Genomic DNA, 27,471 nt, shown 5'->3' on the forward strand with positions numbered 1-27,471 from the left:
GACCTGCCAGTTGCTCCTTCAGTGGCTGAATAGCAGCGCCCTTTCCCTGCAGGACAAGATTCCCATGGCGCAGCGCCGCCGCTTCACGCGGGTGGAGATGGCCCGTGTGCTGATGGAGCGCAACCAGTACAAGGAGCGGCTGATGGAGCTGCAGGAAGCTGTGCGGTGGACCGAGATGATCAGGTGGGCTCCAAGGCTGCCCGCAGGGTCCCTCTACGAGGTCCTGACTTGGAAGCTGACCTCTACCCGCCCCACCTCCCTCTCTTCTAGGAAGTGTGAGGGGGCTCCCAGGTGGGGGCCTATAGGGGCCAGGAGAGCTGAGCCTCCCCTGCAGCCCTGGCCTGGCCTGGCAGGGAGATGCCCACTGGGCTAGAGCTGGGCTGGGACATGTTGGGGCTGGTGTGCTAGGGCCCCTCTGGGAAGTTCTGAGTGCCCTGCCCAGGACGCCCTCTACTCTGTTGCTCCATTTCCAGTGTGTCCAGGATGAGGGTCTTCTGCGAGGGAGGCAAGAGGGAACCCAGGAAGAGTGGGGTCTGGTCAGATTGGGTGGGGCCAGGCCTGGCCATGGGCGGGTGAGCAGTGGGTGGGCTGAATGCAATGCGCATGGCTGGGCAGGGTAAGGGGTGACAGGTTGGGCAGTGGCTTAGCTGGGCCCCTCCCTGCCCTTCCTTGTAGAGCATCCCGAGAGCACCCATCTGTCCAGGAGAAGAAGAAGTCCACCATCTGGCAGTTGTGAGTTGGGGCGCTGGGCTGGGGAGGGGGCGGGGCGGCCTACCCCAGGCCCACCGCTCACTTCCCACGCCTCTGCTGGCAGCTTCAGCCGCCTCTTCAGCTCCTCGTCCAGCCCCCCTCCAGCCAAGCGGTCCTACCCCTCAGTGAACATTCATTACAAGTCACCCACCACGGCAGGCTTCAGTCAGCGCCGAAGCCATGCCCTGTGCCAGATCTCAGCAGGCAACCGGCCCCTGGAGTTCTTCCCAGATGAGTGAGTGTCCCACCCCTCCCCTGCACCTCCCACATGGCACAAGGGGAGGCCATGTGGCCCAGACGTACTGAGCAGGACCTGCCTCACCTTGATGCTCTGGGACTGTGCTAGGGGATGGAGTCCATGGTGGGAAGGACACTAGCTGAGGCATCAGGGGTCATGATGTCTTCAGGAACACACCGTGCGCTCCTCCACCCCCTAGTGGGAGCATGGCTGTCCCTTTGCACTCCCCCACAGTCCCTGTTGCTAGTCCCAGCCGGCTGCACCGCTCTTGGCGGTCTCACTGCAGCATACTGGTCCTGCACACCTGTGCTCCAAAAATTCTTGGAGCGACAGGAAATTTTTCCGCAGGGTTGGGTCTTCCTGGGGAATAAGTTCCTCTTTGTAATTTGGTTTTTCCCTTGTTTAGAAACCAAGAAATCCAGGGCTTCAGGGCAGAAATGGGGAATTCTGTGCCTGTGTCAGAGCTGTGGAAGTTTCCCTGGAAGGCCCAGGGGGATGGGAGGCTGCGCTGTAGGTCTCGGCCAGTGGGCCCTTAGCGACAGGGACAGCAGAACGGGAACCTGAACGATGGCAGGTGCTGGGTCTGGTCTCCAAGCCCAGTGCTGTGAGAGCCATCCTTTCCTTTGATGGGTGCCCAGCTGGAGCAGCAGGAGCCGTGTCTGGGTGGCTGGGAAAAGACAGGACAGGTTCAGGAGGGAGTGCTCCCTGAGGTCAGGCCTGTGGGACTGTGGGTCACCAAAGCCTGAGAAGTACCCCATCGTTCCTCTTGCCCAGCGACTGCACCTCCTCTGCCAGGCGGGAGCAGAAGCGTGAGCAGTACCGCCAGGTGCGCGAGCACGTGCGCAACGATGACGGGCGGCTGCAGGCCTGCGGCTGGAGCCTGCCGGCCAAGTACAAACAGGTGCTGCGGGACACAGTGCGCATGCACAGGGCGGGTGGAGGCACAGGGCAGGTCCACAGCCTCAGCCCTGATTCTGGAGGGATGGGTAGCCGAACTGCTGCGGACGCACCTGAGCTGCCCCAGGCCTCACACCCACGGCGCCTCTCTGCCTATGGTTGCAGCTGAGTCCTAATGGGGGCCAGGAGGACACACGGATGAAGAACGTGCCTGTTCCGGTGTACTGCCGCCCTCTGGTAGAGAAGGATCCAACCATGAAGGTGAGCCCTGCTCTGACGGGAGTGGGCAGAGCAGGGAGATGTTCCCACCCAGAAGCTGAATCCCAGCAGGTTGGAAACTGGGGAAGACCCTGTCCGTGTCTGCAGCAGCCTGACGCCCCTGTTCTCTCAGCTGTGGTGTGCTGCGGGTGTCAACCTGAGCGGCTGGAAACCCAGTGAGGACCACACTGGGAATGGAGTTAAGCTGGAGCCAGGCTTTGACCCTCTGACCTGCAACCGGGAAGTGGAAGGAGAAACCAAGAGCAACCACACATCGCCAGAGAAGAAAAAGGTCAGAGTGGCAGGAGGGGAAGGGCTGCCTCTGCTTGTACTGTCTGCTGTCATCTGCATGCTCAGGCTGTGCTCAGCACCAGGATCTGGGTGGGAGAGACATAAACAGGAGAGCTAGGGACAGTGCCCTACGACTGGACTTAGCTGATGTTCCCTTCCCTCCCCTTCCCTAGGGCAGGCCCGGGGCTAAGCTGCCACCCAGCACCTAGGAGCCAGGAGCTGTGGTGGGTGGGGAAGATCAGAGGGCTCAAGACTCAGCAGGCAGTAGGGCTGAAGGGGTCAGGTTCCCTGCCCAGAGCCTTCTCCTTGCAAAAAACAAATTTCACTGTCTGCAGAGGAGCGGTGGAAGAGGCTAAGCAAAGAGGGTGGCAGAAAATCCTTCACACTTGGGGCCCATGGCTTCCTTTTATGTTCTGGCATGATTTGGGAGCCAGTAACTTAATGGCTCGGAGCTCATGGTCTTCTGTGGAATGAGACCACATGTGCCTGCAATCTAGATATGAAGTGCTGTTCTGGGGACAGCCGTATCCCCTAAGGCAGTGATGGGCAAACTGCAGCTCGCGAGCCACATGCGGCTCTTTGGCCCCATTGAGTGTGGCTCTTCCACAAAATACCACGTCCGGGCGCGCACGTACAGTGCGATTGAAACTTCGTGGCCCATGCGCAGAAGTCGGTTTTCGGCTCTCAAAAGAAATTTCAATCGTTGTATTGTTGATATTTGGCTCTGTTGACTAATGAGTTTGCCGACCACTGCCCTAAGGCCGTGGTCAGGGCTAGATCCTAAAGATTCCAGGAGGCCCCATGACCCCATGTGGCTGCTGGAGTCACCCACCCTTGGCCACCATCCTGGTCGCCTATACTCTGACAGGCAAAGGAGCTCCATGAGACAGACGCCACCTCAAGCCGGGTGTGGATCCTCACCAGCACCCTGACCACCAGCAAGGTGGTGATCATAGATGCCAACCAGCCAGGCACCGTGGTGGATCAGTTCACCGTCTGCAATGCCCATGTCCTGTGCATCTCCAGCATCCCTGGTGAGTGCCGCCCCACAAGAACTAGTGCCCAGGAGGGAGGGGTTTGTGCTGCTCAGAGGACAAGGAGGATGTTAAGTAAGGAGATTTGCAGGGAAGCACTTGCCTCTGTGACACCCCGTGGACACGGGAGCTGGTAGGGGAGTGTCCGAGGAGGGCCACGCTGGTGGTCTCATCCTGCTCAGTCTTAAGGACACAGGAGAAGACGCGATGTGGTGCTCACTGATTAGAAGTAGATGGGATGGCATCAGCAGGTGACCTCCATTTCCTCCCTCATACCCCAATGAGACATGAGCTCTGGGTGTGGTCTTGCAGCGGCCAGCGACAGTGACTACCCTCCTGGGGAGATCTTCCTAGACAGCGATGTGAACCCTGAGGACTCTGGTGCAGACGGTGTGTTGGCCGGCATTACCCTAGTGGGCTGCGCCACACGCTGCAATGTTCCACGGAGCAACTGCTCCTCCCGAGGGGACACCCCAGTGCTGGACAAGGGCCAGGGTGAGTCCTGGGCCTGAGCCCCAGAGCAGCCTTCTCTCTGCCCCCTTGTTCCTCTCCCTGCCCAGCCAAGCTTACCTCTCCCTTCCACAGGGGAGGTGGCTACTGTCGCCAATGGGAAAGTCAACCCTTCACAGTCCACGGAAGAGGCCACAGAGGCCACAGAAGTCCCTGACTCTGGGCTCAGTGAGGCAGAGGCAGCTGCAGTGCGGCCCGGGCCCCTCACGGAACACGTCTTCACCGACCCGGCCCCTGCCCCACCCCCCAGTGCCCAGCCTGGCAGGTGGGCCTCTGAGATGGGGCAGAGACATAGGGGAGGGAAGGCTGACATAGGTGGGCAGGGATCGGCCTCCCTGGGGTATCCAAGAGCCATCATCCTTCCTGCAGTGAAAATGGGCCAGAGGCTAACTCAAGTGATGTGCAGCCCGAGCCAGAGCCCAGCGGAGACCCCAAGGGGGCCAGCAGCAGTGCCTCGCCCACCATGTGGCTGGGAGCGCAGAATGGCTGGTACGTGGGGCTCTGGGGGCAGGAGTGTGGCAGGGCCCCCTGGGCAAGCCCCTGCCTACCTCAGCCTTCTCCTGCAGGCTGTACGTGCACTCGGCCGTATCCAACTGGAAGAAGTGCCTGCACTCCATCAAGCTGAAGGACTCCGTGCTGAGCTTGGTGTACGTGATTCTTAGCCGAGAGCCAGCATCAGGAGGGGGCCTCAGACGGCCCAGCCTGAGCCTGGCTCACCACCTTCCCATTCCAGGCACGTGAAAGGACGAGTGCTGGTGGCTCTGGCAGATGGGACTCTGGCCATCTTCCACCGCAGTGAAGGTGAGGCCTGGCAGCAGTGGGCAGGTGGGCGGCACTGATGGTCCTGGCGGGTGAACCACACTCACTGTGAGCACATGTGGAACCTGGCCAGGCCTGAGCAGGGTGGTGGGCTCTGCAGATGGCCAGTGGGACCTGAGCAACTATCATCTGATGGACCTGGGCCACCCACACCACTCCATCCGCTGCATGGCCGTTGTGTACGACCGTGTCTGGTGCGGCTACAAGAACAAGGTGCACGTCATTCAGCCCAAGACGATGCAGATAGAGGCAAGTGCTGGTGGTAGGGGCTTTAGGGAGGGAAAAGGGCTCTTGCTGTCAGCATTGCTCCTGACACACCTTCTGGTAGATGTTGGGGGCTGCATGGGGTCAGAGGAACTGCATTCAGAGAAGTGACTCATTTGTCCAAGGTCACAGGCAGGTAGAGGGTGGCTGGACTGTGAATGCCAGTCTGTCTGGAGCTCACTTGGGGCTTCATTCTGAAACAAGTCAAGTTGACACCTGTGTGGAATCCACACACCTACCCTCAGCTACCTGAATGCGGGCTCAGGGTGTGGGGCGGTTGGCTGGGGCCCTCCTAGGAGCCTAGACCCATGGAGCAAATCAGGCACTGGAGCCAAGGTTACAGTGAGCTGGGTAGACATCAGGGTGAAGCCTTAGCTGTGGCAGGTTCAGCTTCCCTTCCCCTGCCCCCATTGACGGGCTGCTGTGACCCTGCAGAAGTCGTTTGATGCCCACCCGCGGCGTGAGAGCCAAGTGCGGCAACTGGCATGGATCGGCGACGGGGTATGGGTGTCCATCCGCTTGGACTCCACACTGCGGCTGTATCACGCCCACACCCACCAGCACCTGCAGGACGTGGACATCGAGCCCTACGTCAGCAAGATGCTGGGTAAGGCTGTTGGACTGGCCTAGCAGGGCAGGAGGGCCCCGAGGCAGCACTGACCCCGCCTTCTCTCCCCCCTACCCCCCAGGCACCGGCAAGCTGGGCTTCTCTTTCGTGCGCATCACGGCCCTGCTTATTGCGGGCAACCGTCTCTGGGTGGGCACCGGCAATGGAGTCGTCATCTCCATCCCACTGACCGAGAGTGAGTGACCCCAGACACCTGCAGGGATGGTGATGGCAGCTGCTAAAGGGCATGTGGTAGGGTCCCGGGGTGGGTGTGCTCTGCCAGGCCACTCAGGAGGACATGGCTGCGCTGCTGGCCACAGCCGTCCTATCTTGCCCCTCCTGTGACTGCTTCTCTCCTCTCCCCTCCATGCTTTGCCCCTCACCTCTCCCAGCTGTGGTTCTGCACCGAGGCCAGCTCCTGGGGCTCCGAGGTAAGTCCACAGGCCTGCCTCCTACTCTCAGAAAGAAGCCCCCCGCCCAAGATGCCCTGCGGGCCCCACAGCGTGCTCCTACCCTTTGCCCTCGCCTGCTTGGAAATTTCCCAGTCGATGGGCTCAGCCCCTCTGGGCTCCTCTCTATCACCAGCCAACAAGACGTCCCCCACATCTGGGGAGGGGGCCCGCCCAGGAGGCGTCATCCACGTGTATGGCGACGACAGCACCGACAAATCCGCTAGCAGCTTCATCCCCTACTGCTCCATGGCTCAGGCTCAGCTCTGCTTCCATGGGCACCGGGACGCTGTCAAGTTCTTTGTCTCAGTGCCAGGTGAGTGGCTGGGCCCCTCCCTGCAGGGGGCACCTGTGGCCTCCCTTCAGGAGCCTGCATGTTGGCTCTGGCTGTCCTCCTAAGGTCCCTGTACCCCATGACAGGGAACGTGTTGGCCACTCTCAATGGCAGTGTATTGGACAGTCCGTCTGAGGGCCCCGGGCCTACCGCCCCTGCCTCAGATGCTGAGGGCCAGAAGCTGAAGAATGTGCTGGTGCTGAGCGGTGGGGAGGGCTACATTGACTTCCGCATTGGTGAGTGGGTGCTGCCTTCAGGCTCCAGGGACTCCTCAGCAGGGGCTGCCCCTCACAGCCATCTGCTCTCTCCCCAGGCGATGGGGAGGATGATGAGACGGAGGAGAGTGCAGGGGACGTGAGCCAGGTGAAGCCCATGCTGTCCAAGGCTGAGCGCAGCCACATCATCGTGTGGCAGGTGTCCTACTCCCCTGAGTGAGGCATGGCCTCTGTTGCCCCTACCTGGCATCATCATGTACATATGCCCCACCCTGCCCCATGGGGCAGCCCACCAGCCCCTCTCTAACCTCTCAACCTGCAGCTTTCACCTTAGGTCCCGCCTGGGAGCTGACAGGGGCAGCAAGCAGCAAAGCGGATCTGGCTGGGAGGTGGGAGGGAAGAGAGCCTTTGGGGACACCCTTTTCCAAGCAGCTCCTGGCCAGCCCCTCATCCAGAATCCAGACCCAGGGCACTGGAGGGCCAGAACAAGGCAGAATTCCAGAGTGAACAGCCCCCAGGGAGCTCCCACCTGCACCACGGGCTCCCCATCTCACCAGGGGAGGAAGCAGGGTCCTCACTGCCGAGGCCTACTTGCCTTTGCCTGCTGTCCATGAGGGTGGGTGGGGGGCGGGGTCTGACCTTAAGGGAGCCGGCCCAGCCACTAGCCTTCCCTGGGTTCCCCCATGCCCTGTCCCTGCCACCCCAGGAAATGGCATGAAAGCATGTATCCAGGCTCCCTGGGGCAGCTGTTCGAGAAGATAGATGCCCTCATCGTGCTCATGTTACCCAATTAACCTGTGTGGCAGGCTCTCGCCAGCCCTCATCAACCCATGTGTCCTTTCTCTTTCCTGGGCAGAAGACCCACCTTGTAGAAGCAGGCCCTGCAGTCCTACTCCTGGAAGGCCCCAGGGTGGAATTTCTCAGGCTGCCAGGGCAGACCCAAGCCTCAGGAAGAGGGGGGAGGAGGGGGCACTAGGATACAGGCTCAGCCTCAGGGTGATAGAAGGTGTGCTCCAGGGCCTGCCTCCCAAGCAGTCTTAAAGGAGCCCAATTCCCAAGACACGTTACTAAGTGCCTCGGGCTGGTGGTGAGCCTTCTCCCTTAAGGGCAACTGATAGGCTGACAGCAGAGACCCTAAGGGCTAAGGACAGGGCCCCCTCCCTGGCTCTAGGAGCATGCACCCACCTGCTTTGAAGGGCACCACCCTGGACTGCTGCTTCTGCACCTGCCCAGGCCCAGGCCTTACTCCTGCTCCGAAAAACACTGACCAGGGCAGCCCCAGGCCCTGCTGCCCACGCACCTCCCATCAGAGAAGCACAGATCTTGGGCAGCTATGCCATAGCCCAGCCAGACACCACTACAGTCACATGCAGCTGTAGGCTTCTCCCCACCACCCTGCCACTCTCCACTGTGATGTATGTCAAGTCCCTTGTCTGTTCCCACAGGGCCATGAATTATGGGGTTATCTGGGTGGATGCAGCTGGGGGAAGGGGCTGGGTGACTATTCTCAGGCTTTAGCCCTGCAAGCAAACCAATGTATCTGCTGTGTGTAATAAACGTCTCATCCTGGTACTTCTGTGTCCCTGAACCCAAACGAACGTGAGCACAAGGGTTTTCTTTAGTTTATTATAAAAAGAAATGCTGGACCAAGCTGAGCCCCAGGGCCATGCATGGCTCTGGTGCATTTCCAAGCGCACTAGACAGTGTGCCACTAAACAGTGTGCACCAATGTTTGAGCAGACCCATCTGTCCTCTTGGAGGTCCGAAGGGGTGCTGTCAACACTGCCACAGAAGGGTGTTCTGAGCACCACCTCAGGGGCCTGGAGGGTGCTAAGTCACCCACACCGATTGCAGCACGCCTGTCCTCAAGCCCTGGGTGCTCAGCTTCGGGTCCCCTGCGGTTACTCATATAGCCAGTGCTCGGTGCTGTCCTCCCAGCAGAGCAGCTCGTTGGGGCTGAACCAGAGCGCGATCTCTCGGCGAGCACTCTCCACAGAGTCGCTGCCATGAATCACATTCCTGCGCGGGAAAGGCGCCAGTAAGTGCGGGCAGGGGCCCCACGAAGCCCTGCTGGGGTAGTCGGAAGGGGATAGCAATGTCCCCGGGGCCAGGGCCGGCCTTACTTGCCAACCTCGATGCAGAAATCTCCTCGGACGGTGCCGGGTGGGGCATCTGCTGGATCTGTGGCCCCAATTAGCGCCCGTGAGATGCGCACAACGTCCAGCCCCTGCCACACCTACGGGCAGGGTCGGTGGTACCGGGTCAGAGCGCAGGTCAACGTGGAGTCAGCGCGCCTCCCGGACCCCAGCACTAACCATGGCCACCACGGGCCCCGAGCCCATGTACTTGACCAGGCGTCCGAAGAAAGGGCGCTCTTGAAGCTCCGCGTAGTGCTCGCGCAGCAGCTCCTCCGAGGCCTGGAGACCGAGGGGATAGGGCCGCTGCTCTGAGGCGCCGCCGTCTCCCCCGCCCCACCCCCCGCTCCTGCGTCCCCGTCCCGCGCCCCGCCCCACCTGCACCAGCTTCAGAGCCACCAGCTTGAAGCCCTTCCTCTCGAAGCGCTGCACGATCTCGCCCACGAGCCGCCGCTGCACGCCGTCGGGCTTCACGGCCAGGAAGGTGCGCTCATGGACACCGGCGCGGGCTGCGGGACCGCGAGGCGGCGGCGCGCGTCAGCCCGGCCGCAGCCCGGCCCCACCCGGCCTGGCCCCCTGCCCGGCCGCTGCTTACCCGCCGGGAATAAGTTGGCGAAGATGGTCAACAACAAGCAGATCATGATGGCGTCGGCAGCTGCAATGAAGCGCGGACCCGCGTTGGGGGGTGGGGCCAGCGCTTAAAGGGGCCGCAGCCCGACCCCGCCTTGTGCCGGCCTCCTGGAGCGGCGAAGCTGTGAAGCTGGGCCTGAGGTCCACGCCCAACAGGGGACCCTGGGACAGCTACGACTGTACCAATCGCAATCCGCTCCCGCCTTCCCATCCACCAGACTAGGTACACCACAGTGTCAGTCTTTTTCTCCCCACACTCCTGCAGACAACCCAACCCAAACTCGAAGAAACCACAACCCGGGCTGCTTTATTTGCCTTTATTGGCTCTCAAGCTTCGGTCCTGGCTGAAGAAACGCATTAATGGGAAAGGGATGCCACCTGAAAATGACAGGTGCCAGGGCTGGGGCTCCACACCTGTAGCCCCGCTGCTTTCAGCTTTCCCCCAGCAGCTGCCTCCTGCGTGGCCCCCATCCACCACGCCAAACCAGAAGAAACCACCACCATCCACCAGACCACATATACCACGGTGTCAGTCTTTTTCTCCCAACACTCGAAGAAACCACAATCCCTCGGTCAGATTTGGGTTTGGAGAACAGGGACAGAGAAACATAGGTGCGGGGTCTGGCGCCACTCTGTTCGGTGCAGTCTCAGAAAAGTCACGGGGGTCCCAGGGAGCTGATTCAGGAGTAACACAGACGTTTTGATTCACCAAAATGGTGCCCACTGCCTTACACCCTGACAAACTGCTGGTTCTGGCATTTCAGACAGGAGTGCCTTTGGCCCTTTTCTTTGCCTCTTGTTTCTCAGGGTAGTCCCAGGGTTCAATGGGGACTCTCTCCAGATTTAGCATGGGCTCCTCGGTGCTGGTGTCCCCATTTTCCTGTCGCTCTGCCAGAATCATGGCCCGAAGCAGCGGCGGGTAGGGCACGGAGCGCAGAGTGTCCTCTGGCGTCGGCGTGAAAGCGGTGAAGGCCTCCTCCTCGTGCTTGGGCACCAGCCGCCAGTCGTGGTACATGGTGTGTTCGATCTCCCGGGCCTCACTCTCAGTCTTTCCTGGGGAAAGAAGGACGGGGTTTATTGCACACACTTGCGGAAGTCTGTTGCCAGCAGCCACCCTAGCCGGTCTCCGACTCCTTACCTTTGAAGGTCAGGATGCCCCAGGCCTTACCATGGTCCAAGTTCTACAAAGCAAATAGGGAGGGGGTCAGCTCACAAAGCTTTCTTGTCCCCAGAGAACAGCACGCAGGAGACCACATCCCACAACGCCACGTGTAAGGGAAACAGTGCTGCCCTGCGACGCTCGGGAGCGGGAAGGTTAGGACGGGCATACGCACCTGCGCCGTGTAGTCCGGCCGGACACGCGTGAGGCGCCAGTAGCATGGTTCGTCGTGCTGCCATAGCCAGGACTTGCGCGTGACTAGGCGGCCCAGGCCGAAGAACGGGAGGCGGCCGAGCAACTGCAGGAGGCGGCTTTCGCGGCGCACGTCCGCCCAGGCCCGCATGGGCAGCCGGCGGCCCGAGTAAGTCCGCGCCAGCGTCTCGTAGTCCAGGGCATAGAGCTCTGAGTCGCGTGGCCGCTCCCGTCGCTCGCGTAGGGCCCGCACACGGCGGGCCAGCTCGGCGATCAGCCGCGGCCGCACCTTCTTGCGCGCCATGGCCTGCCCGTGCCTACCTACTTTGGTTATAAGAAGCAGCCCGGCTGCGTTCGCTAAGCCCGCCCGCCGCCGGAAGAGGCTGGTGTTCTCTACAAAGACGTCCGGACGCGACCGGAAGCGGAGAGGCCGGGCGGGCTATGGCGAAGGTTGGGTCCGGGAGGGTTGGGCTCTCGTGTCGGGGCCGGGGACAGCGGCGGCCCACGACCTGGGACATCTCGGACTCGGACACTGAGGGGCCTGTTGGCGCGGAAGCCGACTCAGAGGCCGCCGTGAGGGCCCGGGACCCGACGGAGGAGCGCAGAGCGGCGGCCGAGGCGCTGCGGCTGCTGCGGCCCAAGCAGGCACTGCGGCGCCTAGCGGTGCGCGTGGACCCAGGTGCGCCCGTGGGCGAGGGCAGGTGTCCTGGGAGAAGCAGCACTTCGGCTGGAACTTGGGTTTTGGAAGCTCCTCTTAATCACTGGGAGGTTATCCCCGGCCCACTGCGGGATGAGAGGGGCATCTGTCAAGGCCGCCTCTTGGCCAAGAATTGGCGGCAGCTTTCCAAATGGGGAGCTTGATTAAAAGATTCTGGGAACTGGACCCAATTGCGCTCTTGGAGCCAGCTCCAAGAGCCGGCAGAATCAGTGTGTTTGTAATACGCCGCCCAGGCTGGGGGGTCTGCTGTGAGTAGCAGCCTCATGTGGAGGGAAAGGAATGACAGCGCTCTCTTCCGCTCACCCTAGCCATCCTGGAAGATGCTGGTGCTGACATCCTGATGGAGGCCTTGGGCTCCCTGGGCTGTAAGTACCACATCGAGCCCCAGCGTCCCGCCCGGAGCATCAGGTGGAGCAGAGTGAAGCCAGAACCTTGCCCCTGCAGTGTGAGTGCCCCAGCAGCCTCATTTCCAGGGTTTACATAGCGTGGCCCTGGGTTGGGTGTTACACCTCTGTGATTCCATGAGGCAGTTGCTGTAATCATGCACATAAGCTAAGAATGGGGAATGCTGAGTGGGTGATGCCCAAGCCACTACAATGGTCAGTTGCAGGCCTGAGTCCAGGGTCTGAACTCATCTGGTGCTGAGGAATGTTCCCCATTGATGCTGTGGTCAGTGCTCCTGCCGGCCCTATGGACCAGGGCTGGTCTTGGCCGTGGTAGATCTCATTGGCTTATTTAGATCTTTGTGGGCATGGGCGCTTGCCTGTGGCCATGAGCCTCAAGGTACTGTGCTGCCCGTGCCAAGGCCCTGAGACACTTGAGGCTGAGGATGAGCAGCAGTACCCCTGGATATCCCTGTAGGTGCCTCCTGAAGTGTGGGCTGCGGGTGAGCAGGAACTTCTGCTGCTTCTGAAGCCTGAGGAGTTTCTGCAGGGTGTCTTCCAGCTGACCCAGGTGCTTGGAAGGGGTCTGGGTTCCCAGCCTGGATGTGCTGTTCTGCCAGTCCTGATCGAGGACAGAAGGGCTGGAGAGGGCATGCAGTGGGCTGGGGCTCCTCTCTGTTCAGCAGCCAAGATGTGAATGAGATGAGGGAAGACAGCTGGGCTCTTGGCCTGGGAGCAGACAGGAGCCACAGCTTCTTCTAGAGGGCAGAAGCAAGGATAATGAGGGCCCTCTGGAGAGTCAGAAGCCAGAAGTGGGGAACTGGTAAGAGAGGGCCTGGGGACTTGGGCTGCGAGTTGGGTGTGCAGTCCAGCTATGAGATCCAACAGCCCAGACCCCACCTGGCTGAAGGAGCAATAGGGACTGCTCAGCTGATGTTTGTGCCAGGGGGTCATTAGGTTAGACCAGTGGTCGGCAAACTGCGACTCGCGAGCCGCGTTTTGCCACTCTGTTGACTTAGTTTGCCGATCACTGGGTTAGACCCTCTGCCTGAAGTTCAGCATTTATCAAGTACCTGCTGCCAGGCAAATGCCAGGCTGGGATGAAGAGTGGACCAAGAATGGGAATGGGGACTTTTATCTGGGACATGCCTGGGGGCTTTCGTAGGTCCCCTTGACCTCATGAGAGGCACACAGCTGGTTTTCTAGAGAGCTGTCAGGGCAGAGGAAGTCTGCTCCAGTCTCCTCCCAGCACCACTGGGTTGTTCTTGCACTCCTTCTTTCTGCAAACTGGCAGTAGTCTGGTGAGCCCCGCCTATCGCAGCCCCAATGAACAGGGGTGGTAAACCTTCTTGGCTTGCAGATCTGTGGCCCAGCCTGTTCAGTGCCCTGGATCTCTCCTGAGAGCTCCACCTGCCTTCACCTGGCTGTCATCGGGCTGGATGCCTACCTGTGGTACCAGTCACCCTCACACCCTTAGCAGGCCTGGCTGGGGTGGGAGGAGTTCAGGGAAAGGATCAAGGTAGCTCTGGGGCTGCTAAACCCCTCCCTTGGGTGGGCTATGGAGGAAGCAGAACTCAAGGAGGGTGGGTCCAATGGGATACGGGGAGCTGGAGGGACAGTCACCTCTGTTCAGGTCTCACCAGCCCAATGCCCAGGAGATGCAGCAGCCAGAGAGTCCAGGGGTAGCCCGTGCTGAGGTGGCGGTCGGCTGGCCTGAAGTGGAGGAGGTGAGGACAGGGCAGGTTGGGAGAGGTGGTTGGCCTTGGCCCTGACAGGCTGGTCTCTGTGGCCCAGCACCTGGGTGTTGGTCCCAGGGTGGCATGTGAGGCTTGTCTCAGCTGTCTTCCTCTGACCCATCCTCATGGGCTTGTGTCCTCCTCAGGCCCTTGTGCTCCTGCAACTCTGGGCAAACCTGGATGTGTTGCTGGTGGCCTCCTGGCAGGAGCTGAGTCAGCACGTGTGCGCCTTCACCAAGGCCCTCGCCCAGCGCCCCTTCAAGTGCGTGACCCCCACTTCAGCTGGTGGCTGCTACTGGGAGTGTTAACAGGAACACCTGGAGGGGGGGTACTTCCCGAGCCTCTTAAGGCCAGAGGGCTGAACTGGGGAACTGGGTGGTTGGGAGAGATGAAGCCTCTAGAAACCTTCCTGTACTCTCCCCATCAGGCAGTTCCAAGAGTCCAGGACCTTTTCCTTCTGCACAGCTGGGCGCTGGGTGGCAGGCGAGCGCATGACAAGAGATGGCACAGGGCTTCGGGGGGCCTGGTGGCGACAGATTAGGCAGTTCAACCGAGTCAGCCCCGCTGTGGCTGATGCTGTTGTCACTGCCTTTCCTTCCCCCCGCCTTCTGCAGCAGGTGAGCCCCCTCCTAGACTCCCAGACATGGAGGCCAGGTCCCCGAGGCCTGCCCTGCTCAACCCTGTGCCTGCCCTAGGTGTACTTGGCCTGCGGCACTGACCAAGAGCGCCTGGCCCTCCTGGCTGATCTCTCCGTGAAGGTGGATGAAGGTGCTCGGCCCCGAAGGGTGGGGCCTGACCTTTCCCGTCGCATCTGCCTCTTCCTGACCTCTACCAACCCTGACCTCCTGCTGGATCTGAGCTCCTGACATGCAGGGCCTTCTCCCACCAACAAACTGAACAGAAGGCACAGCAACAAGGGAGAGACCAGAAACCAAAGGGGTGGGGGGAGGAGAGCAGTCACCCAGCATAACTGTCCCTCAGTCTGGGGAGGGGCTCAGCCAGGTCTGAACCCAGGGGGGGCACGGGTAGAGAAAGGCTTTGGGTAGTGATGAGCAGAAGAGGAAACTCCATGTGGGGCTGGAGGAAGGGGCAGGACCCTGCACACACTGGCTGCAGGCCTGGGGCCAACTGGGACAGCAGGAGGGTTGAATGGCACCTAAATCCCTGCTGGGGGACATGCACCAGTCACCTGGAGGCTTGGGGGTGGCACCTTCAGAGAGAAGGGAGAAAAGAGAGCCAGGCTGCCTCTTCCCCAAGGGTGTTGGAACACAACCAGAACCATGGGAGAAAAGGTCTTGATATGGACTCCTTTTAATGCTACCACTATGGAGGTGTTAGGTATAAACTCGGAGTTTATTACGATCTTTCAGTCTCAGACAGGAGGAACAACTGACAACATGCAAAGCAAGTGAGGACAAACCCACGGTCCCCGGAGGCTAGCAGCTACGGGAAAGGTAACATCTGATGAGGCCACAGACCACAGCCTCCAGGCCAGCAGACTCAGTCCAGAAGAGCTGGGGTGGCCACTCCCAAGAGACTCCAAGGGGAGAAGCAGCCACTGCCATACCCCGCACAGGAAACGGATGGATTCAGTTCTGATCTCAGGATCCCAGAGCCTGCGGCCTCTGAACCTGTGGCAAGGCCTGACCTAGCCTCTGACGGCAGGGGGACAGCCCAGACAGACCTTGCTTGGCCCAACTCCTCCCTCTCCTGTTAACTCTGGAGCATGGCCTGAGGGAAAGGATGGGAGAAAATGCTGTCCTAGCCTCAGAAGGCAGTTTTCATTGGAAAATAAGTTAGGTCCTTCGGCAGCGTTTTCTCTGGCAGCGCCGGGTCTCTGGGCTGTTGGGACTGACAGTGGCCTTGGGTGAGGACATAGGGGACTTGTGGTGGCCACAGCTCATGCTCAGGACCCAGCCCAGCTTGTTTTGTAGCACCTGCTTGAGGCCAGGTGGCAGGGGCAGGCCCTCAAGCGTGTCCCCAGAGTTGGGTCGCAGTTGGCGCAGGCGGTGGCAACACAGGTACTGTAGGGAGGTGGCGCTGGCACAGGAGCGGATGACCTTCATGCTGCTCTTGGCCGCAGTGGAGCACACCATTGGATAGAACTTCCTGTTCTGCAACTTCGTGGCTGCCACACCTAGAGGGGGCACAGCCTGAATCCTGGGCCAGGAGGGGGCTTAGCCATTCTTTGGACATCCTCCTGAGATAACTAAGGCGGCCCTCATGTGTGCTGTCCCACCCTCTGGAGACCCTGGGACCTCAGGCTTCTTTCTTCAAGGATATCTTTTTGGGAAGCCTTGGGGCCACTCAGCCTGGGCCCATCTCTACTTCCTACAGGACCTCAGTAGCAGCCACACCCCACAGGCCTTTGTCTCCCCTGGGATCCTGGACACCCTCACCTATGCACTTCCTGTTCTTAAAGAAGGTCAATGTCCCATGCCAGGTGTCCAGGTGCACGCCAATGATGGAGCCCTGGCCGAACCGCGAGGAGAAGCTTGTCTTGTCACCCTTGTGGTGGAGGAGCCCTAGGGGGCAGCAGGAGGGGAGGGGTTAGCCTGATGTCTGGGGGCCCCTCCCAGCATGCCTGCCCTTAAGGGTTCCACATACCTGTGTAGGAGAGGCCCCAGCTGTCCTCATCCCTGCCGAGCAGGCTGCAGAATGTGTGGTGGTACTTGTCCAGGTCCACATCCGACGTCCCAATACCTACCATCTGGAGACAATAGGCCAGGCAGAGGGGGGCCGGGCCAGGGCCCCAGCAGTGCTCCTCCCCCCCACAGCCCTGCCTGTCACTTACCATATCGGTGCCATAGACAGGTGAGGTCATCTTGATCTCCCAGAAGTGCTGTCCCTCCCCTAGTTCCTTGGTGCCTCGGATGGCTGCTGTGCCGCAGCTGTACTCCACGTGGAAGTTGACCTTCCGGTTGTCACAGCTCAGCAGGGTGGCTGAGGACTTATTCAAGTCATCCCAGACCCAATCAAAATCTAGGAGAGGAAAGGCCAGGTTGGGGTAGTCTCTTGAACCCTTGCTGGGTCCTCACCTGGCCTAGAGATCTGCCCCAGCAAGCCCAGTGACCCCACGCCAGGCACTTACACTCATCTTCCTCCCCACAGCGGCAGTCCTTGCCCCGGTGCGCTGCTGTGTGCAGGCTGCTGCAGAAGGAGGCCTCACTCTGATTATCACAGTTGCAGAAGGACTCACCCGTCACAGGCACAGCACTGGGGATGGATGCTGGCAGGGACGAGTACTCAGGGTCAGAGTCAGAGTCACTGTGCTGAGAAAAAAGGGCAGGCTGTTCCCCCTACTGTGCTTCTGCCCTCCACCAGTGCTTCTGCCCAACACCCATCTTAAGCCAATGGGTGAACTGTTGATGCCCCAAGTTTAGCCTCAAAGGGATTCCCAAGGGCACAGCCAGACCACACTTCTACAGTGCCCCCAGAGTGACCCTGGACACCACCTCCTGGCTCAGGTACTGGGGAGGGCCTACCATGCTGCTGGGTTCTCGAGAGTGGGCTTAAAGGCCAACCCCATTTTTACACAGCCAAGGGGGCTTGGGGGCCCAGGCACTGATGAGCCCACAGCAGGGCTATCTGCTTGGCCATCATTCTCCAGGCAGTTTCTAGATCGTGGGTAAGCTGGCCCCATCCAGGATAGCCTGAAGAAGGGGAGCCCCTTGGCAAAGACCTACTGAAGCCTGCGTTTCCCCACAGATAGCAGCTGGGCTGTGGTAGCGTCAGCACACATTCCTGACTGCAACGCCTTTATCATCCTTGCAACAGGTGGTTCTTAACCCCTACCCGAGCCCTAAGGAGCCCAGGGGTTTCACGCTGCTTCAAACTTCTGTAGCAGGAAAACATTCAATGGGGGCCCGGCCATCTACCTGAGGGGCTTGGTCCTGGGCTTGATCCCAGGCTGAGCTGGTCGGGTTCTAGCAACTGCTGACCCACCCTCTCCTGGAAGCAGCAAGAGATGCTCTGTACACCTAGTCGTTCCGGCTCTGAAGCCACACAGGCCTCTCTGGGTATCTGCCTTGACTCTGGACCCCAGGCCAACCATGGTCTCATTGCCCAGGGCCCAGAGGATGCAGCCAGCCTCTGCCTTCCTACTCTGTCAGCCTTCTTGGGTTGGCTCAGGATCCTGGTTAGGCTCCAGCCTCCACCCCGGGTATTCCTCTTGCCTCCTTGAAACCCTTTGTAAAGTAGCCCAGTGACCTTGCTCAGATCTAGGCAGATCATGCCACCCTGAGAATGAAGCCCACATACCCCATCAGAGCTTAATTGCCCTGGTCCCTTCCCTCTTCCCTCACCTGTCATGGGGGAGATCTCTTTGCCCCTGGATGGCAGCTTTGAGATATCACTTCAAAGAGGCTCTTTTGGCCCTCCCTCCTGGGTCCTCTTCCTCCTCACCTGCTCCTGATAAGTCTCCTCTGTCCTGTTGCTCTGACTCCTCCCACCAAAATGGAAGCTCTGCAGGGGAAGAGCCTCATCCTTGTTTCTTCCTATTCTACCCAAGGCCCACGCAGGAGCTCATAGATCAATTGCAGAGACTGAGCTAAGAGGGTTGAACCCCAGTCAGAGACAGCCCCAGAAAGGAGACTGGAGGCAGGCCCAAATCACGCCACTATCAAGGAACAGTGATTTCCCAAAAGCCAAGGCAGGCATACTATCAGCCATAGGCAACCCCATTCCCAGAGTCAGCAGCCAGGAGCGCAGACCTCAGGACTGAAGGCCTGGAGGTCAATCTGGGCAGTGCAGACCCAGCCCCTCGGCAAGCCAGAAGGGAAGTGTGTGTTTAGCCTTCAAGGATGCCAAGGTGACACACCCACCTGCTCACTCACACAAATACTCCAGGCCAATTAGGTGACGGGGCTGGCTGCACGCAAGCATGTGTCAAGCACTTGTACCCCAGCCCCCCAACACTTGCCTGCATCCCAGAGTGATGAGCCAGTGAGGGAGGGACAGACACAGGAAAAGAGACTGCTCCAGGCCACATGGCCAGGACAGGAGCTGGGAAGGGACAGGAATGCAGGCCAGGACCTTGCTGGCCTGAGCAGCAATTTTGGGGAGACCCCCAGGATGCTGTCAATTCAGAACAATCACCTCTAATTCTCTGTGAAGGCCTGGCAGTTCCACAAGGCTTAGCTGCCCTCACTCAAGGGAGGAGAGGTGCCCACCCACTATCCCCAGGATGCCTGGCTGAGCCATGGAAACATGCCGAGTGCCTGCGATAGCATAGACAAGTCACCTAAAGATGACCTCAGCAGGAAGCAGTGGAGGTGACTCAGGGCAGGGCCAACCCCTTGCTCTTGTCAAAGAGATTCTGGAAGATGACTGAAAATCTATTTCCCACCACTCCGTGAAGTGGGCACAAAAGCCACATAGCTCAGCTGCTCCCAGGGTCCGTACAGCCAGCCTCTGGCTGCAGAGCCCTCAGGTACACCAGGCAGCCTGCACTGAGACAAACAGCTAAGCTGCTGTTCCAACCTGAATTTGGGAGCAATTGAGAGGGAGAAGGCACAAGAATTGTGGTCTTCAAGACTAAAGATCGTTTCACGTGCATATATACAGAGATAGAGCACGTTATCTGTACAAACAGGGGAACCGTCCAGGAGGATGCAATGTAGTTAGCCAACAGCTACCTTTGGAAATTGGTTATAAGAGATGGAATGGAAATATTCTGTTGAATGAACCGACCAAAGAACCAACTGCCACCCTCTCCAGTGGAAAGTGTATAGAGAGGAATGGAGTAATCTATCCTGAGGGCCATGTGGATCCTTAACCAGGGTAAACCCAGGGTGAGCAGTAGGGTCCTACTGTCCTTGTCCTCTGTACCCCGGGGCGGGAGGCGGGGGGGGGGGGGAGAGCCTTCTTTCGGAGAGTAGGGGGAGACCTGCCTCCAGGGTCTCCGCACCTTAATCCAGCAGTACACACCTACCTGCCCATCAGAGTCATAGCCCCAGTTAGTGGTCCCTGCCAGAGCCATGGCCCGGGCATCTGCGTCTCGGTGGGCTGCACTCAGGACAAAATGCCATGCTCTGCTGCTCCGGGGGCGCCTGGCCATGGTGGACAGGATCTGAAAGAAAACAGGTTCTGAGCAAAGGAAACATCTAGCATACTGGAAGGTCTCCCAACAACCCCTGCATTTGGACGTGGCTGGCTGTGCCACATCCCCCTAAAGGTGGAGCATTTTGTGAGCCACTGGGGCTCCAGAACTTGCCTCAGAAGCTCCTACCTCACTCCAGTGTCCAAGCACCTTGATAAACCCTACGTAGAGTGTGTGAAAAGCCATCCAGACACCCATGACTCTCAAATGCCTATCTCAGTCCCGCTTTCAGCTCAGCCTAGAGAACCCAGCTGGGCCGCCTTATGTCCTCAGGCATCTCAAACCTCACCTGGCTCCTCCTCTATTGTCGTTTGACAAATGGCATCTCCAACCTCCCGGTTCCTCATGCCAGACTCATGGCATTCACCCTCCACCGACTTCCTCCTTCCCCACACCAGCTCCATAGGGCCAGTCCCACCCCACCCACTCCACTCCCTACACGGCCAAGCTGTTTTTGAAACAAACCTTGAAACTTCAAGCAAACGTTAAATTTTATCACTCTTCAGGGATTACCACTGTTCTTAGGATAAAAGGCAAAGCCTATCAAGTTATGCTGTGCCTCTCCAATTAAGTGGCCGTGTCCCAGTTGCTAGCTCTTCCCTGCCCTTTGCCCGGAATGCCTTCCCCTCCCCTTTGGCTCTCAGTTTCCGTAGCCGACTTACAGTCACATCTCGATTTCTATGATTATCTACTGCCTAGTTCTCCCCGGAATGAAGTCTCCAGGAGGACAGGAACTGTCCCCCAGTGAGGACTCCGGCAGGCACAGGCCAGCGCCGTCGGTGAATGAACGCAGGCACTGCTTTCTAGGGTTGGGAGCGCCGTCTGTAGATTCCCCTCCCTCCAGCAAGGCCACCCCACGGCTCCTTCACCTGCCGGTCCGAGCCAGTTCTGCAGCCGGCGCCAGTCGGCCGGCCTAGTCACCATCCGCTACGTCTGCGGCGCTCAGGGGGCGACCCGCGATGCACGCGAAGTGACCGGCCCACGAGACTGTCCCTAGCCTCGAAGCGGGGAGCCTCTTACTAATTTCAGTTTCGGGCGGTGCCGCGGCTCCTCCCCCCCGCTGCGCGGCGGGCCTACTGTGCGGGGCCGCCCGCCGGGTTCCGCCCGCCCGGGCCCCGGCGCCGCCCGCGGGAACAAATGCGCGGCCGGGCCTCACCGCCGGCGGTCCCGCAGGGCCCCGAACCGGGCGGGTCGGGAGGCGCGGACGCACCCGCCCTCACCTGAGCCGCTTCGCCGCCTCGCGCCGCCGGCGGCCGTGACCCACTTTCCGCTCCAGAGCGAGACGTAAACAATCCCCGCCCCCCGCAACGCACTGGCCGTGCAGCCCCAGGCTGGAGCTCCAGGTCCGGCGCTCGGGCAGGGCGCGGGCCGCGCGGCACACGCCTCTTGCCAAGAGGCTGCGGAACCTGTCAATTCTGATTCGGTGTCCTCACTGCTCACATCTTAAGCGGTCGGGGACGAGGCAGCGCGCCCCTAGGACGAGGGGCGAGTTGGGGAGGCGGCCCTACACTCCAGCATTAACACGGAAGTGGGTACCTCTCTAGTACGTCATCCGCGCCGGAACTTGCGTAACCTTTGTGCAACCTAATTGGCTAAGAGGAGCGTGAGTGGGCCTATCAAGAAGAGCCAGGGGACGGGCTCGAGCTGCCCATTGGCCCGAAGGCTCTTCACTCGGGCTTCAGGCGGACGGAGCGAAGGAAGCGGACGCAAGGCGTGCAACCTGCGGGAGGGATGGAGGCGGTGGCGGGTGAGTCTGCGGGCGCCGCGGGGAGCGGGAAGAGACCGGCCCGCAGCTGTTGGTCGCGACCCTGGGTGTTTAGCGAGTCGTCTTATTTGCAATGTAAGGGTCACGGAGACGCACGTGTACTTATGAGTGTAACGGTCTCAAGTTACAAGTTTTCTTGTAAGTGCAGCGCTGCCCGGGAACGTGAATTCAGGTAACTCAGAGCACGTGCGCTGTGTGTCGTTAAAAATACAATACTGCCCAGTTATGCCTTAATTTTTTGATTTGGTGATACCCCAAGAAAACAGGAAGAAGTCGTTTGAATGTGGGGTTGTAAAAAGACAGCAGAACATCACATACTTTTAGTTATTTGTGGAAGTTTTATTTTAGCTTTCCAAACCTTAATATTTGAAAAAATGGAAGTTCTGTTGGACGGATACAAGCGCGTATCATAGGTTTGCACAGATTAACCAAAGTAGGTTTTCATAACTAGGGGTTTGCCACATCATCTTTTAAAAGACCTCAGGTCTGGTACCTTGGGCACCAAGCTCTTATAGCTCAATTCGTCCACCAGATTGTAAAGAACACTAGAGGAAAAAATCTGAAACGAGTTTTTAGAATAAGGGCAGCTTTGCTACGAGGTAAGATCTAGATTGATCAATTTTTAAAAGAGCTGCTTTTTTAACCAGGGGGAAATGCAGGTAAAAATCCAAAAGGTCGAACCTGGGTATGCCCAGAAGCCTGACCTGTTATTTGTATTTTTCTAGAAAGATGCCTTATGTAGGAAGAGTTACAAGCTTGTCCAGTGTATTGAATAATCATCGTCATTGGTTGGGCTTAAGAATGAAGCTAACCCTGGCTTATCCATCAAGGTGCTCCTCCCTTTCTTCCAAGGGAACATACAGCTTTTCTTGCCCCTCCAGCACAGCCCTCACACCTAGTAGGCACTCGCATCTGGGTGAATGTACTTGGTTGATGGTCTGTTTAGAAACTTTCAGCTTAGTTAGGGGTGAAAGGTTCTGTGGTTAACCCCTAAGGATTGCTGGGTGAGAAGTTCAGCTCCATCCAGTTATCTGATGAGTGCCCTGTTTGGTCTCAGGTAAAATTTCCCACTCCCACCAGTAAGGAAAGTCAGTCATAGTGATTAGGAGCTTGGCTAAACCAGGATCCAGATCTGGCTCTTCTTGTGTTTCCACCTGAGCCCTTCCCTCCACCCTAACAAAAGTGAAGTTGACTCCCAAATACCTTTTGATGTTAAAACAATTTAAGTAATTAACCTTTTTAAAAATTCTTATCCAAGAATATTTTTCCTTTCATTTTTAGAGAGGGAGGGGGGAAGGGAGAGAGAGAGAGAGACATCAATGTGAGAGACATATTGATTGGCTGCCTCCCCCACGTGCCCTGACCCTGGCTGGGGATTCAAGCCCTTGATCCTAACCCAGGACCCTTAGGTCTGAGGACTGATGTTCTAACTATTGAACCAAACCAGCCAGGGTTAAGTAATTAACCTTTTAAATTGCTGCAGGGGTGACCTAAAGCCATGGTCTGGGGCTTCGTGTTTGCAAGCAGTGATCCAGGCCGGGGATGTCCCAGGCCTCGGTGCCGGAAGCACATCTAGGAAAGGCACTTTAATGCATTGGTGACAAGGACCTGCCCGACAGCCAGGGTAGGCGCCCTCTGAGTTCCTCCTAGGGAGGCTTTGGAAGTGCAGGCTTTTGAACATACCCTTGAGAGGTGGGTCAGGAGGAAGGACTGTACGCATTTCTGTGTTGATTGTTGAGCCCTGTCTGCGTGTGGGGAGGGTGGTGGAGAGAGCCACTTGTTGGAAGCAGGGCAAGGTCCTGAGGGTGCTGGAGCGAGAACATGGGGTTACTGCAGAGGGGCTGAGGGTTTTGTGTATGCAGGGTGCAGGGATTTATTTGGTGACATTTGGGGCTCATTGGGAGGAAGAGGAGCTAGGTCAGAGTGGCTGGTGGCCGACGGGTCCACAGAGACAACTCTGTGGTCTTGGGACCTGTGTGGGAGTCACAGGATGCCCCTGCCCTTGTGTACCTAGGGTTTCTTAGGGCACAGCTGGCAGCCAGGTGACATTGACATTCACACACACACCCATGATTGCAGCTGCTCTGAGTCCCCAGACTGTAAGAGTCCCTCCTGAGAACTGGAGGCCAAGGCTGCCTTGAGTGCTTCTCTGACTCCAGAGGAGCGGGATGGGTGCCTGAAGATCAGACCTGGGTCCTAGGAGCGGGGTGGGAGCTGCCCCAGCACAGAGGTGTCATGACTGTAACAACCCAATTTGCGTTAGTCTCCATTGGAATCAGCCGGGAGCCAGCACTCTTTGGCTTATTGCGTGTGTGAGTGTGTGTGTGTGCGCGCGCGCGCGCGCGCGTGTGCACGTGCACTTGTACATGTGCACACTAGAAAGAGGAGCAATATGGGTCATTTTAGGCAGGAGTGGGAGCAGCAGCATTGGAGGAACCGAAGGGTCAGGTCTGGCCTTGGGATGAAGGGGCAGGTCTCAGGACACAGGAGGTGCATGGTGACCCGGTGAGTGAGCAGTGAAGAGCATCTGTGTGAAGGGTCTCCTCACTTGTCCTTCTGAGCAGAGCCTGGAAACCTGGCTGGTGTCCGGCACATCATCCTCATCCTCTCAGGAAAGGGGGGAGTCGGGAAAAGCACCATCTCCACGGAGCTGGCCCTGGCCCTGCGTCACGCAGGCAAGAAGGTGAGCACCTCCTGCCCTCAACCACAGCACCTGTCCCCTCCTGAGCTGCTCCTGCCCCTTCCCTTCTGGGTAGACACACAGGGAAGCCATGCTTTCTTTCTGCCTCGGGAGACCCCCACATCCCATGCAGACATCCCGGCTCCTTGCAGGTGGGGATCCTCGATGTGGACCTGTGTGGCCCCAGCATCCCCCGCATGCTCCAGGCACAGGGTAGGGCCGTGCACCAGTGTGACAGTGGCTGGGTGCCCGTCTTCGTGGACCAAGAGCAGAATGTCTCCCTCATGTCTGTGGGTTTCCTGCTGGAGAAGCCGGATGAAGCTGTGGTGTGGAGAGGCCCCAAGAAGAACGGTAATGACCAGGCAGGGGACAGCACTGTCAGCCTTCCAGCCTCCCTTGGCGCTCAATTAAAAAGCCAAACAAGAGCCCTAGCTGGTTTTGCTCAGTGGATAGAGCGTCGGCCTGTGGACTGAAGGGTCCCAGGTTCGATTTTGGTCAAGGGCACATGCCCAGGTTGCGGTCTCGACCCCCAGCAAGAGGCGTGCAGGAGGCAGCTGATCGATGATTCTCATCATTGACATTTCTTTCTCTCCCTCTCCTTTCCTCTCTGAAATCAATAAAAATATATATTTTTTAAAATCTGCTTTAAAAAAAAAAAGCGGAACAAGAGCCTGGAGCTGCTGGCCTTCCCCACCCCACAGGCCTCCTGCTGCTCACTTGACCAGTCATGCCTGGGCGTGGTGGTGGTGTCCAGATGGCAGGTGTGGGCCATGAGAGCGAGACATCTATGTGGCTGTTGGCTATGAAGTCCTCTTCCCCTTGGCAGGAAGGGCGGGTATGCTCAGACCTGAGCCCACCCTGTGTGTGTTGGATGTGTTGAGTGGGGGTGGGGGGGCACCAAGATGGGGCTCCGGTGCCTCAGCACCAGCAGGTGTCATTAAGCCCCCTAGTGAGGCTGCAGGTATATGGGGAGAGGGTGGGAGCTGCTCCACTCAGGTCATCTCTCGGGCCGTGAAAGCTGAGGTGTCCCCTAGGAGGGTCACAACTCCAGCTGGCCTCTACTGAGGCCTGAGCAGAAGTCTTGCAGAGTAGGGTGGCCCAGCAGCTGGGAAGAAGGTGATGCTTGTGGGGGACAGGGACAGGAGTGCTTCCCTGCTGCACTGTGCATCCCCCAACACATTCTGAGAAGCAGCATGGAGGCGGTAGGTGTGGGAGACCCCTTTTGAGACCCCTGCCACCTGACCTCCCTGGGCCTTTGCAGCTCTGATAAAGCAGTTTGTGTGTGATGTGGCCTGGGGACAGCTGGACTACCTGGTTGTGGACACGCCCCCAGGAACCTCTGATGAGCACATGGCTGCGGTGGAAGCCCTCCGGCCCTACAGCCCCCTGGGGGCCATCGTAGTCACTACGCCCCAGGTACTGCAGAGCATCCTCCCATTTTCCAGTGTGCCCCTCACCTGGCGGCACTTCTCCCTGCTCTGTGTGCTCTTCTTGGTTGAGTGTTCAGGATTCCCATTGGCCTGTTCTGGCTCTTCCCTGGTCACTAGGCGGTATCTGTGGGGGATGTGAGGCGGGAGCTGACCTTCTGTAGGAAGACAGGGTTGCGCGTGATCGGCATTGTGGAGAACATGAGCGGCTATGTCTGTCCACACTGCACCGTAAGTCGTGGGAAGTTGTGGGTCAATTACCCATGTGGGTTGTGGGGTGAGGCAAGAGGGTGGGCAGAAGATGCTGCTGTGTCCCCCTATCCTGCTCCCTGGGCCTGGACCCCACTCCGAGTGCAGAGAGAGTCCTCAGGTGGACCCTGCGCCTCTGTCCTAGGAGTGCACCAACGTCTTCTCCAGGGGAGGCGGTGAGGAGCTGGCCAGACACGCCGGAGTCCCCTTCCTAGGTGAGCGGGTCAGGGCTACACCTTGGCCTCTGCTCCGGGTGGTCCCACCTGCCTATGCCCACTGCCCATGGTGAGGGAAGATGACAGTAGCCATGTCCACCTGTCCTTGAGTTGCAGGTATCAGATCATTGCTAATGCTGACCACTGCTGACCAGCTGGAAAGAAACAGCCTGAGGGAAAGGCATACACCCAGGCCTTGAGCGGCAGCCCAGGCTGATGCCTGCTGAAACCCCATGGAGAGCAGAAGAGTGGCTTCAGCTGGCTCTGGGAGCACCTTTATGGGTTGGCGGGTGGGGGGACACGTGTGCATAGCCACGCGTCCCAGTGCTTGCCTTGTACTTTCTGTAAGTGGGCAATGTCCAAGGCAGCAGCGCTGGACCTGCTGGGTTGGCTGGTGGCCGTCAAAGTAGAAATTGAGCTCAAGTCCTTCTAGGCACCTCAGCCAGAGTGAGGCTGATGGGCGTCCGCTCTGGGCTTAAGCAACATGACAGCAGCTCCTGCACAGAGGAAGGTGTGTGGACATGGCCTCCCAGACCTCATGCTCAGCACCTTTCCCCTTCCCTCTGTCTTCGCAGGCTCTGTGCCCCTGGACCCCAAGCTCACGAGGAGCCTGGAGGAGGGCCGAGACTTTATCCAAGAGTTTCCCCACAGCCCTGCCTTTCATGCACTCTCTGCCATAGCCCGGAAGGTTTTGGAGACACCTGCTCAGCTCTCCTGACCAAGACATCTCCTGGCGCCACTGTGGGGCTGCAGCTCACAGACTCAGCAGAGGTCCTGGGTGCGGTTCCTGGAACCTGCAGGGCTGGCCTGGAGGGCTGTCACTGTGGACCTCCCCCTGCACGGGCCCTTGGGAGACGTTTTGTGCTTCAGCAGCAGCTGAGCACCAGAGCCACTGACTGAGTGGTTCTGCTGGCTTGGTCTGTTGCAGGCCCTGGGGATAGTGAGGGGTCCTAGTGCCATGGCCTGAGCTCTGGTGCCTGCACATTCACTCTTCATGCCGTGGTGCTCACGTGCCCCAGACGGACAGGCCACCTTTGATACCTTCACATTGTCCACAAAGCTTGTGGGTCTGGAAGTTGGCTGGGGACTTTGTCATCCTCAAGTGCCTGGTTGCTGGCAGGGCTGTGAGTGATTGTGATTGAGGACAGGAGCACCCTGTAAGGTATTAACTTTAGAGCCCACAATTAAATGTGTCCTGCCACCATGGTTATAAGTCTGACATTTCTAGGTCATTCCTCCTTTGTCCAACCTCGGTGTATGACTGGTTGTGTGCCATAGCAGACAGTGTTCACCGTACGTCCCGAGCTGGGCCAGTAGGCTGGTTGTCAACAGGCCCCTGAGGATTAGGGTGAGGATGTGTTTGCAGAGGAATTTGATATGTCAGAGAAACGTGTGCATGGGGGCTTGCAGCTGGCC

At 58.8% G+C, this 27,471-nt stretch overlaps 6 protein-coding genes across 37 annotated transcripts in view; 3 read left to right on the forward strand and 3 right to left on the reverse strand.

The window, feature by feature from the left end:
• MAPK8IP3 (mitogen-activated protein kinase 8 interacting protein 3) overlaps nucleotides 1-8,236 on the forward strand; it is a 54,193-nt gene extending 45,957 nt beyond the window's left edge. For 12 of the 13 annotated variants that reach the window (XM_080677859.1, XM_080677867.1, XM_080677868.1 and 9 more), the window contains 19 exons: nucleotides 53-183; nucleotides 676-732; nucleotides 815-985; nucleotides 1,763-1,889; nucleotides 2,051-2,146; nucleotides 2,277-2,435; nucleotides 3,303-3,468; nucleotides 3,781-3,963; nucleotides 4,054-4,243; nucleotides 4,348-4,467; nucleotides 4,545-4,625; nucleotides 4,712-4,779; nucleotides 4,898-5,046; nucleotides 5,497-5,668; nucleotides 5,751-5,864; nucleotides 6,061-6,099; nucleotides 6,254-6,433; nucleotides 6,538-6,687; nucleotides 6,765-8,236. In XM_080677859.1, coding sequence (XP_080533985.1) covers nucleotides 53-183; nucleotides 676-732; nucleotides 815-985; nucleotides 1,763-1,889; nucleotides 2,051-2,146; nucleotides 2,277-2,435; nucleotides 3,303-3,468; nucleotides 3,781-3,963; nucleotides 4,054-4,243; nucleotides 4,348-4,467; nucleotides 4,545-4,625; nucleotides 4,712-4,779; nucleotides 4,898-5,046; nucleotides 5,497-5,668; nucleotides 5,751-5,864; nucleotides 6,061-6,099; nucleotides 6,254-6,433; nucleotides 6,538-6,687; nucleotides 6,765-6,886 — 2,475 coding nt within the window. In that variant the 3' untranslated portion in view covers nucleotides 6,887-8,236. The remainder of the gene's footprint in view (nucleotides 1-52; nucleotides 184-675; nucleotides 733-814; nucleotides 986-1,762; nucleotides 1,890-2,050; nucleotides 2,147-2,276; nucleotides 2,436-3,302; nucleotides 3,469-3,780; nucleotides 3,964-4,053; nucleotides 4,244-4,347; nucleotides 4,468-4,544; nucleotides 4,626-4,711; nucleotides 4,780-4,897; nucleotides 5,047-5,496; nucleotides 5,669-5,750; nucleotides 5,865-6,060; nucleotides 6,100-6,253; nucleotides 6,434-6,537; nucleotides 6,688-6,764) is intronic. The other variant, XM_080677862.1, reaches the window with a different exon arrangement.
• Nucleotides 8,237-8,272: 36 nt separating this feature from the next.
• On the reverse strand, nucleotides 8,273-9,533 carry NME3 (NME/NM23 nucleoside diphosphate kinase 3). 3 transcript variants are annotated; one of them, XM_080677875.1, is made up of 5 exons: nucleotides 9,397-9,533; nucleotides 9,180-9,310; nucleotides 8,982-9,083; nucleotides 8,798-8,902; nucleotides 8,273-8,685 (listed from the first exon to the last, which is right to left on the reverse strand). In XM_080677875.1, exons 1-5 carry the CDS (start codon nucleotides 9,440-9,442, stop codon nucleotides 8,572-8,574), a joined length of 498 nt encoding a protein of 165 aa, XP_080534001.1. In that variant the 5' UTR covers nucleotides 9,443-9,533; the 3' UTR covers nucleotides 8,273-8,571. The 3 variants fall into 3 exon arrangements, with proteins under 3 accessions (XP_080534001.1, XP_080534000.1, XP_080533999.1); XM_080677874.1 differs by having other exon boundaries at nucleotides 8,790-8,902; XM_080677873.1 differs by having other exon boundaries at nucleotides 8,790-8,902; nucleotides 8,982-9,310.
• A 201-nt stretch (nucleotides 9,534-9,734) lies between these two features.
• MRPS34 (mitochondrial ribosomal protein S34) lies at nucleotides 9,735-11,136 on the reverse strand. The gene is made up of 3 exons (XM_080682629.1): nucleotides 10,766-11,136; nucleotides 10,570-10,612; nucleotides 9,735-10,484 (listed from the first exon to the last, which is right to left on the reverse strand). Exons 1-3 carry the CDS (start codon nucleotides 11,084-11,086, stop codon nucleotides 10,192-10,194), a joined length of 657 nt encoding a protein of 218 aa, XP_080538755.1. The 5' UTR covers nucleotides 11,087-11,136; the 3' UTR covers nucleotides 9,735-10,191.
• A 73-nt stretch (nucleotides 11,137-11,209) lies between these two features.
• EME2 (essential meiotic structure-specific endonuclease subunit 2) lies at nucleotides 11,210-15,433 on the forward strand. Of its 2 annotated transcripts, XM_080682620.1 has the most exons (8): nucleotides 11,210-11,461; nucleotides 11,809-11,945; nucleotides 12,362-12,454; nucleotides 13,244-13,335; nucleotides 13,517-13,610; nucleotides 13,766-13,881; nucleotides 14,047-14,236; nucleotides 14,315-15,433. In XM_080682620.1, exons 1-8 carry the CDS (start codon nucleotides 11,224-11,226, stop codon nucleotides 14,483-14,485), a joined length of 1,131 nt encoding a protein of 376 aa, XP_080538746.1. In that variant the 5' UTR covers nucleotides 11,210-11,223; the 3' UTR covers nucleotides 14,486-15,433. The 2 variants fall into 2 exon arrangements, with proteins under 2 accessions (XP_080538746.1, XP_080538747.1); XM_080682621.1 differs by lacking the exon at nucleotides 12,362-12,454 and having other exon boundaries at nucleotides 14,315-15,429.
• Nucleotides 14,917-21,289, reverse strand: SPSB3 (splA/ryanodine receptor domain and SOCS box containing 3). 12 transcript variants are annotated; one of them, XM_080682617.1, is made up of 7 exons: nucleotides 21,256-21,289; nucleotides 19,552-19,689; nucleotides 16,711-16,891; nucleotides 16,414-16,601; nucleotides 16,227-16,329; nucleotides 16,019-16,144; nucleotides 14,917-15,756 (listed from the first exon to the last, which is right to left on the reverse strand). In XM_080682617.1, the coding sequence occupies exons 2-7, from the start codon at nucleotides 19,675-19,677 to the stop codon at nucleotides 15,416-15,418; spliced, it is 1,065 nt and encodes a 354-aa protein (XP_080538743.1). In that variant the 5' UTR covers nucleotides 19,678-19,689; nucleotides 21,256-21,289; the 3' UTR covers nucleotides 14,917-15,415. The 12 variants fall into 12 exon arrangements, with proteins under 12 accessions (XP_080538743.1, XP_080538740.1, XP_080538742.1 ...); XM_080682614.1 differs by having other exon boundaries at nucleotides 20,940-21,281; XM_080682616.1 differs by having other exon boundaries at nucleotides 21,160-21,280.
• NUBP2 (NUBP iron-sulfur cluster assembly factor 2, cytosolic) lies at nucleotides 21,239-27,273 on the forward strand. Of its 6 annotated transcripts, none has more exons than XM_080682622.1 (7): nucleotides 21,239-21,466; nucleotides 24,049-24,167; nucleotides 24,317-24,515; nucleotides 25,426-25,580; nucleotides 25,712-25,822; nucleotides 25,986-26,055; nucleotides 26,631-27,273. In XM_080682622.1, the coding sequence occupies exons 1-7, from the start codon at nucleotides 21,451-21,453 to the stop codon at nucleotides 26,771-26,773; spliced, it is 813 nt and encodes a 270-aa protein (XP_080538748.1). In that variant the 5' UTR covers nucleotides 21,239-21,450; the 3' UTR covers nucleotides 26,774-27,273. The 6 variants fall into 6 exon arrangements, with proteins under 6 accessions (XP_080538748.1, XP_080538750.1, XP_080538749.1 ...); XM_080682623.1 differs by having other exon boundaries at nucleotides 21,399-21,466; nucleotides 24,371-24,515; nucleotides 26,631-27,271; XM_080682626.1 differs by having other exon boundaries at nucleotides 21,422-21,656.
• Nucleotides 27,274-27,471: the final 198 nt, after the last annotated feature.

This window comes from Plecotus auritus (assembly GCF_963455305.1).
Source record: "Plecotus auritus genome assembly, chromosome: 7".
Taxonomy (NCBI): Eukaryota; Metazoa; Chordata; class Mammalia; order Chiroptera; family Vespertilionidae; genus Plecotus; species Plecotus auritus.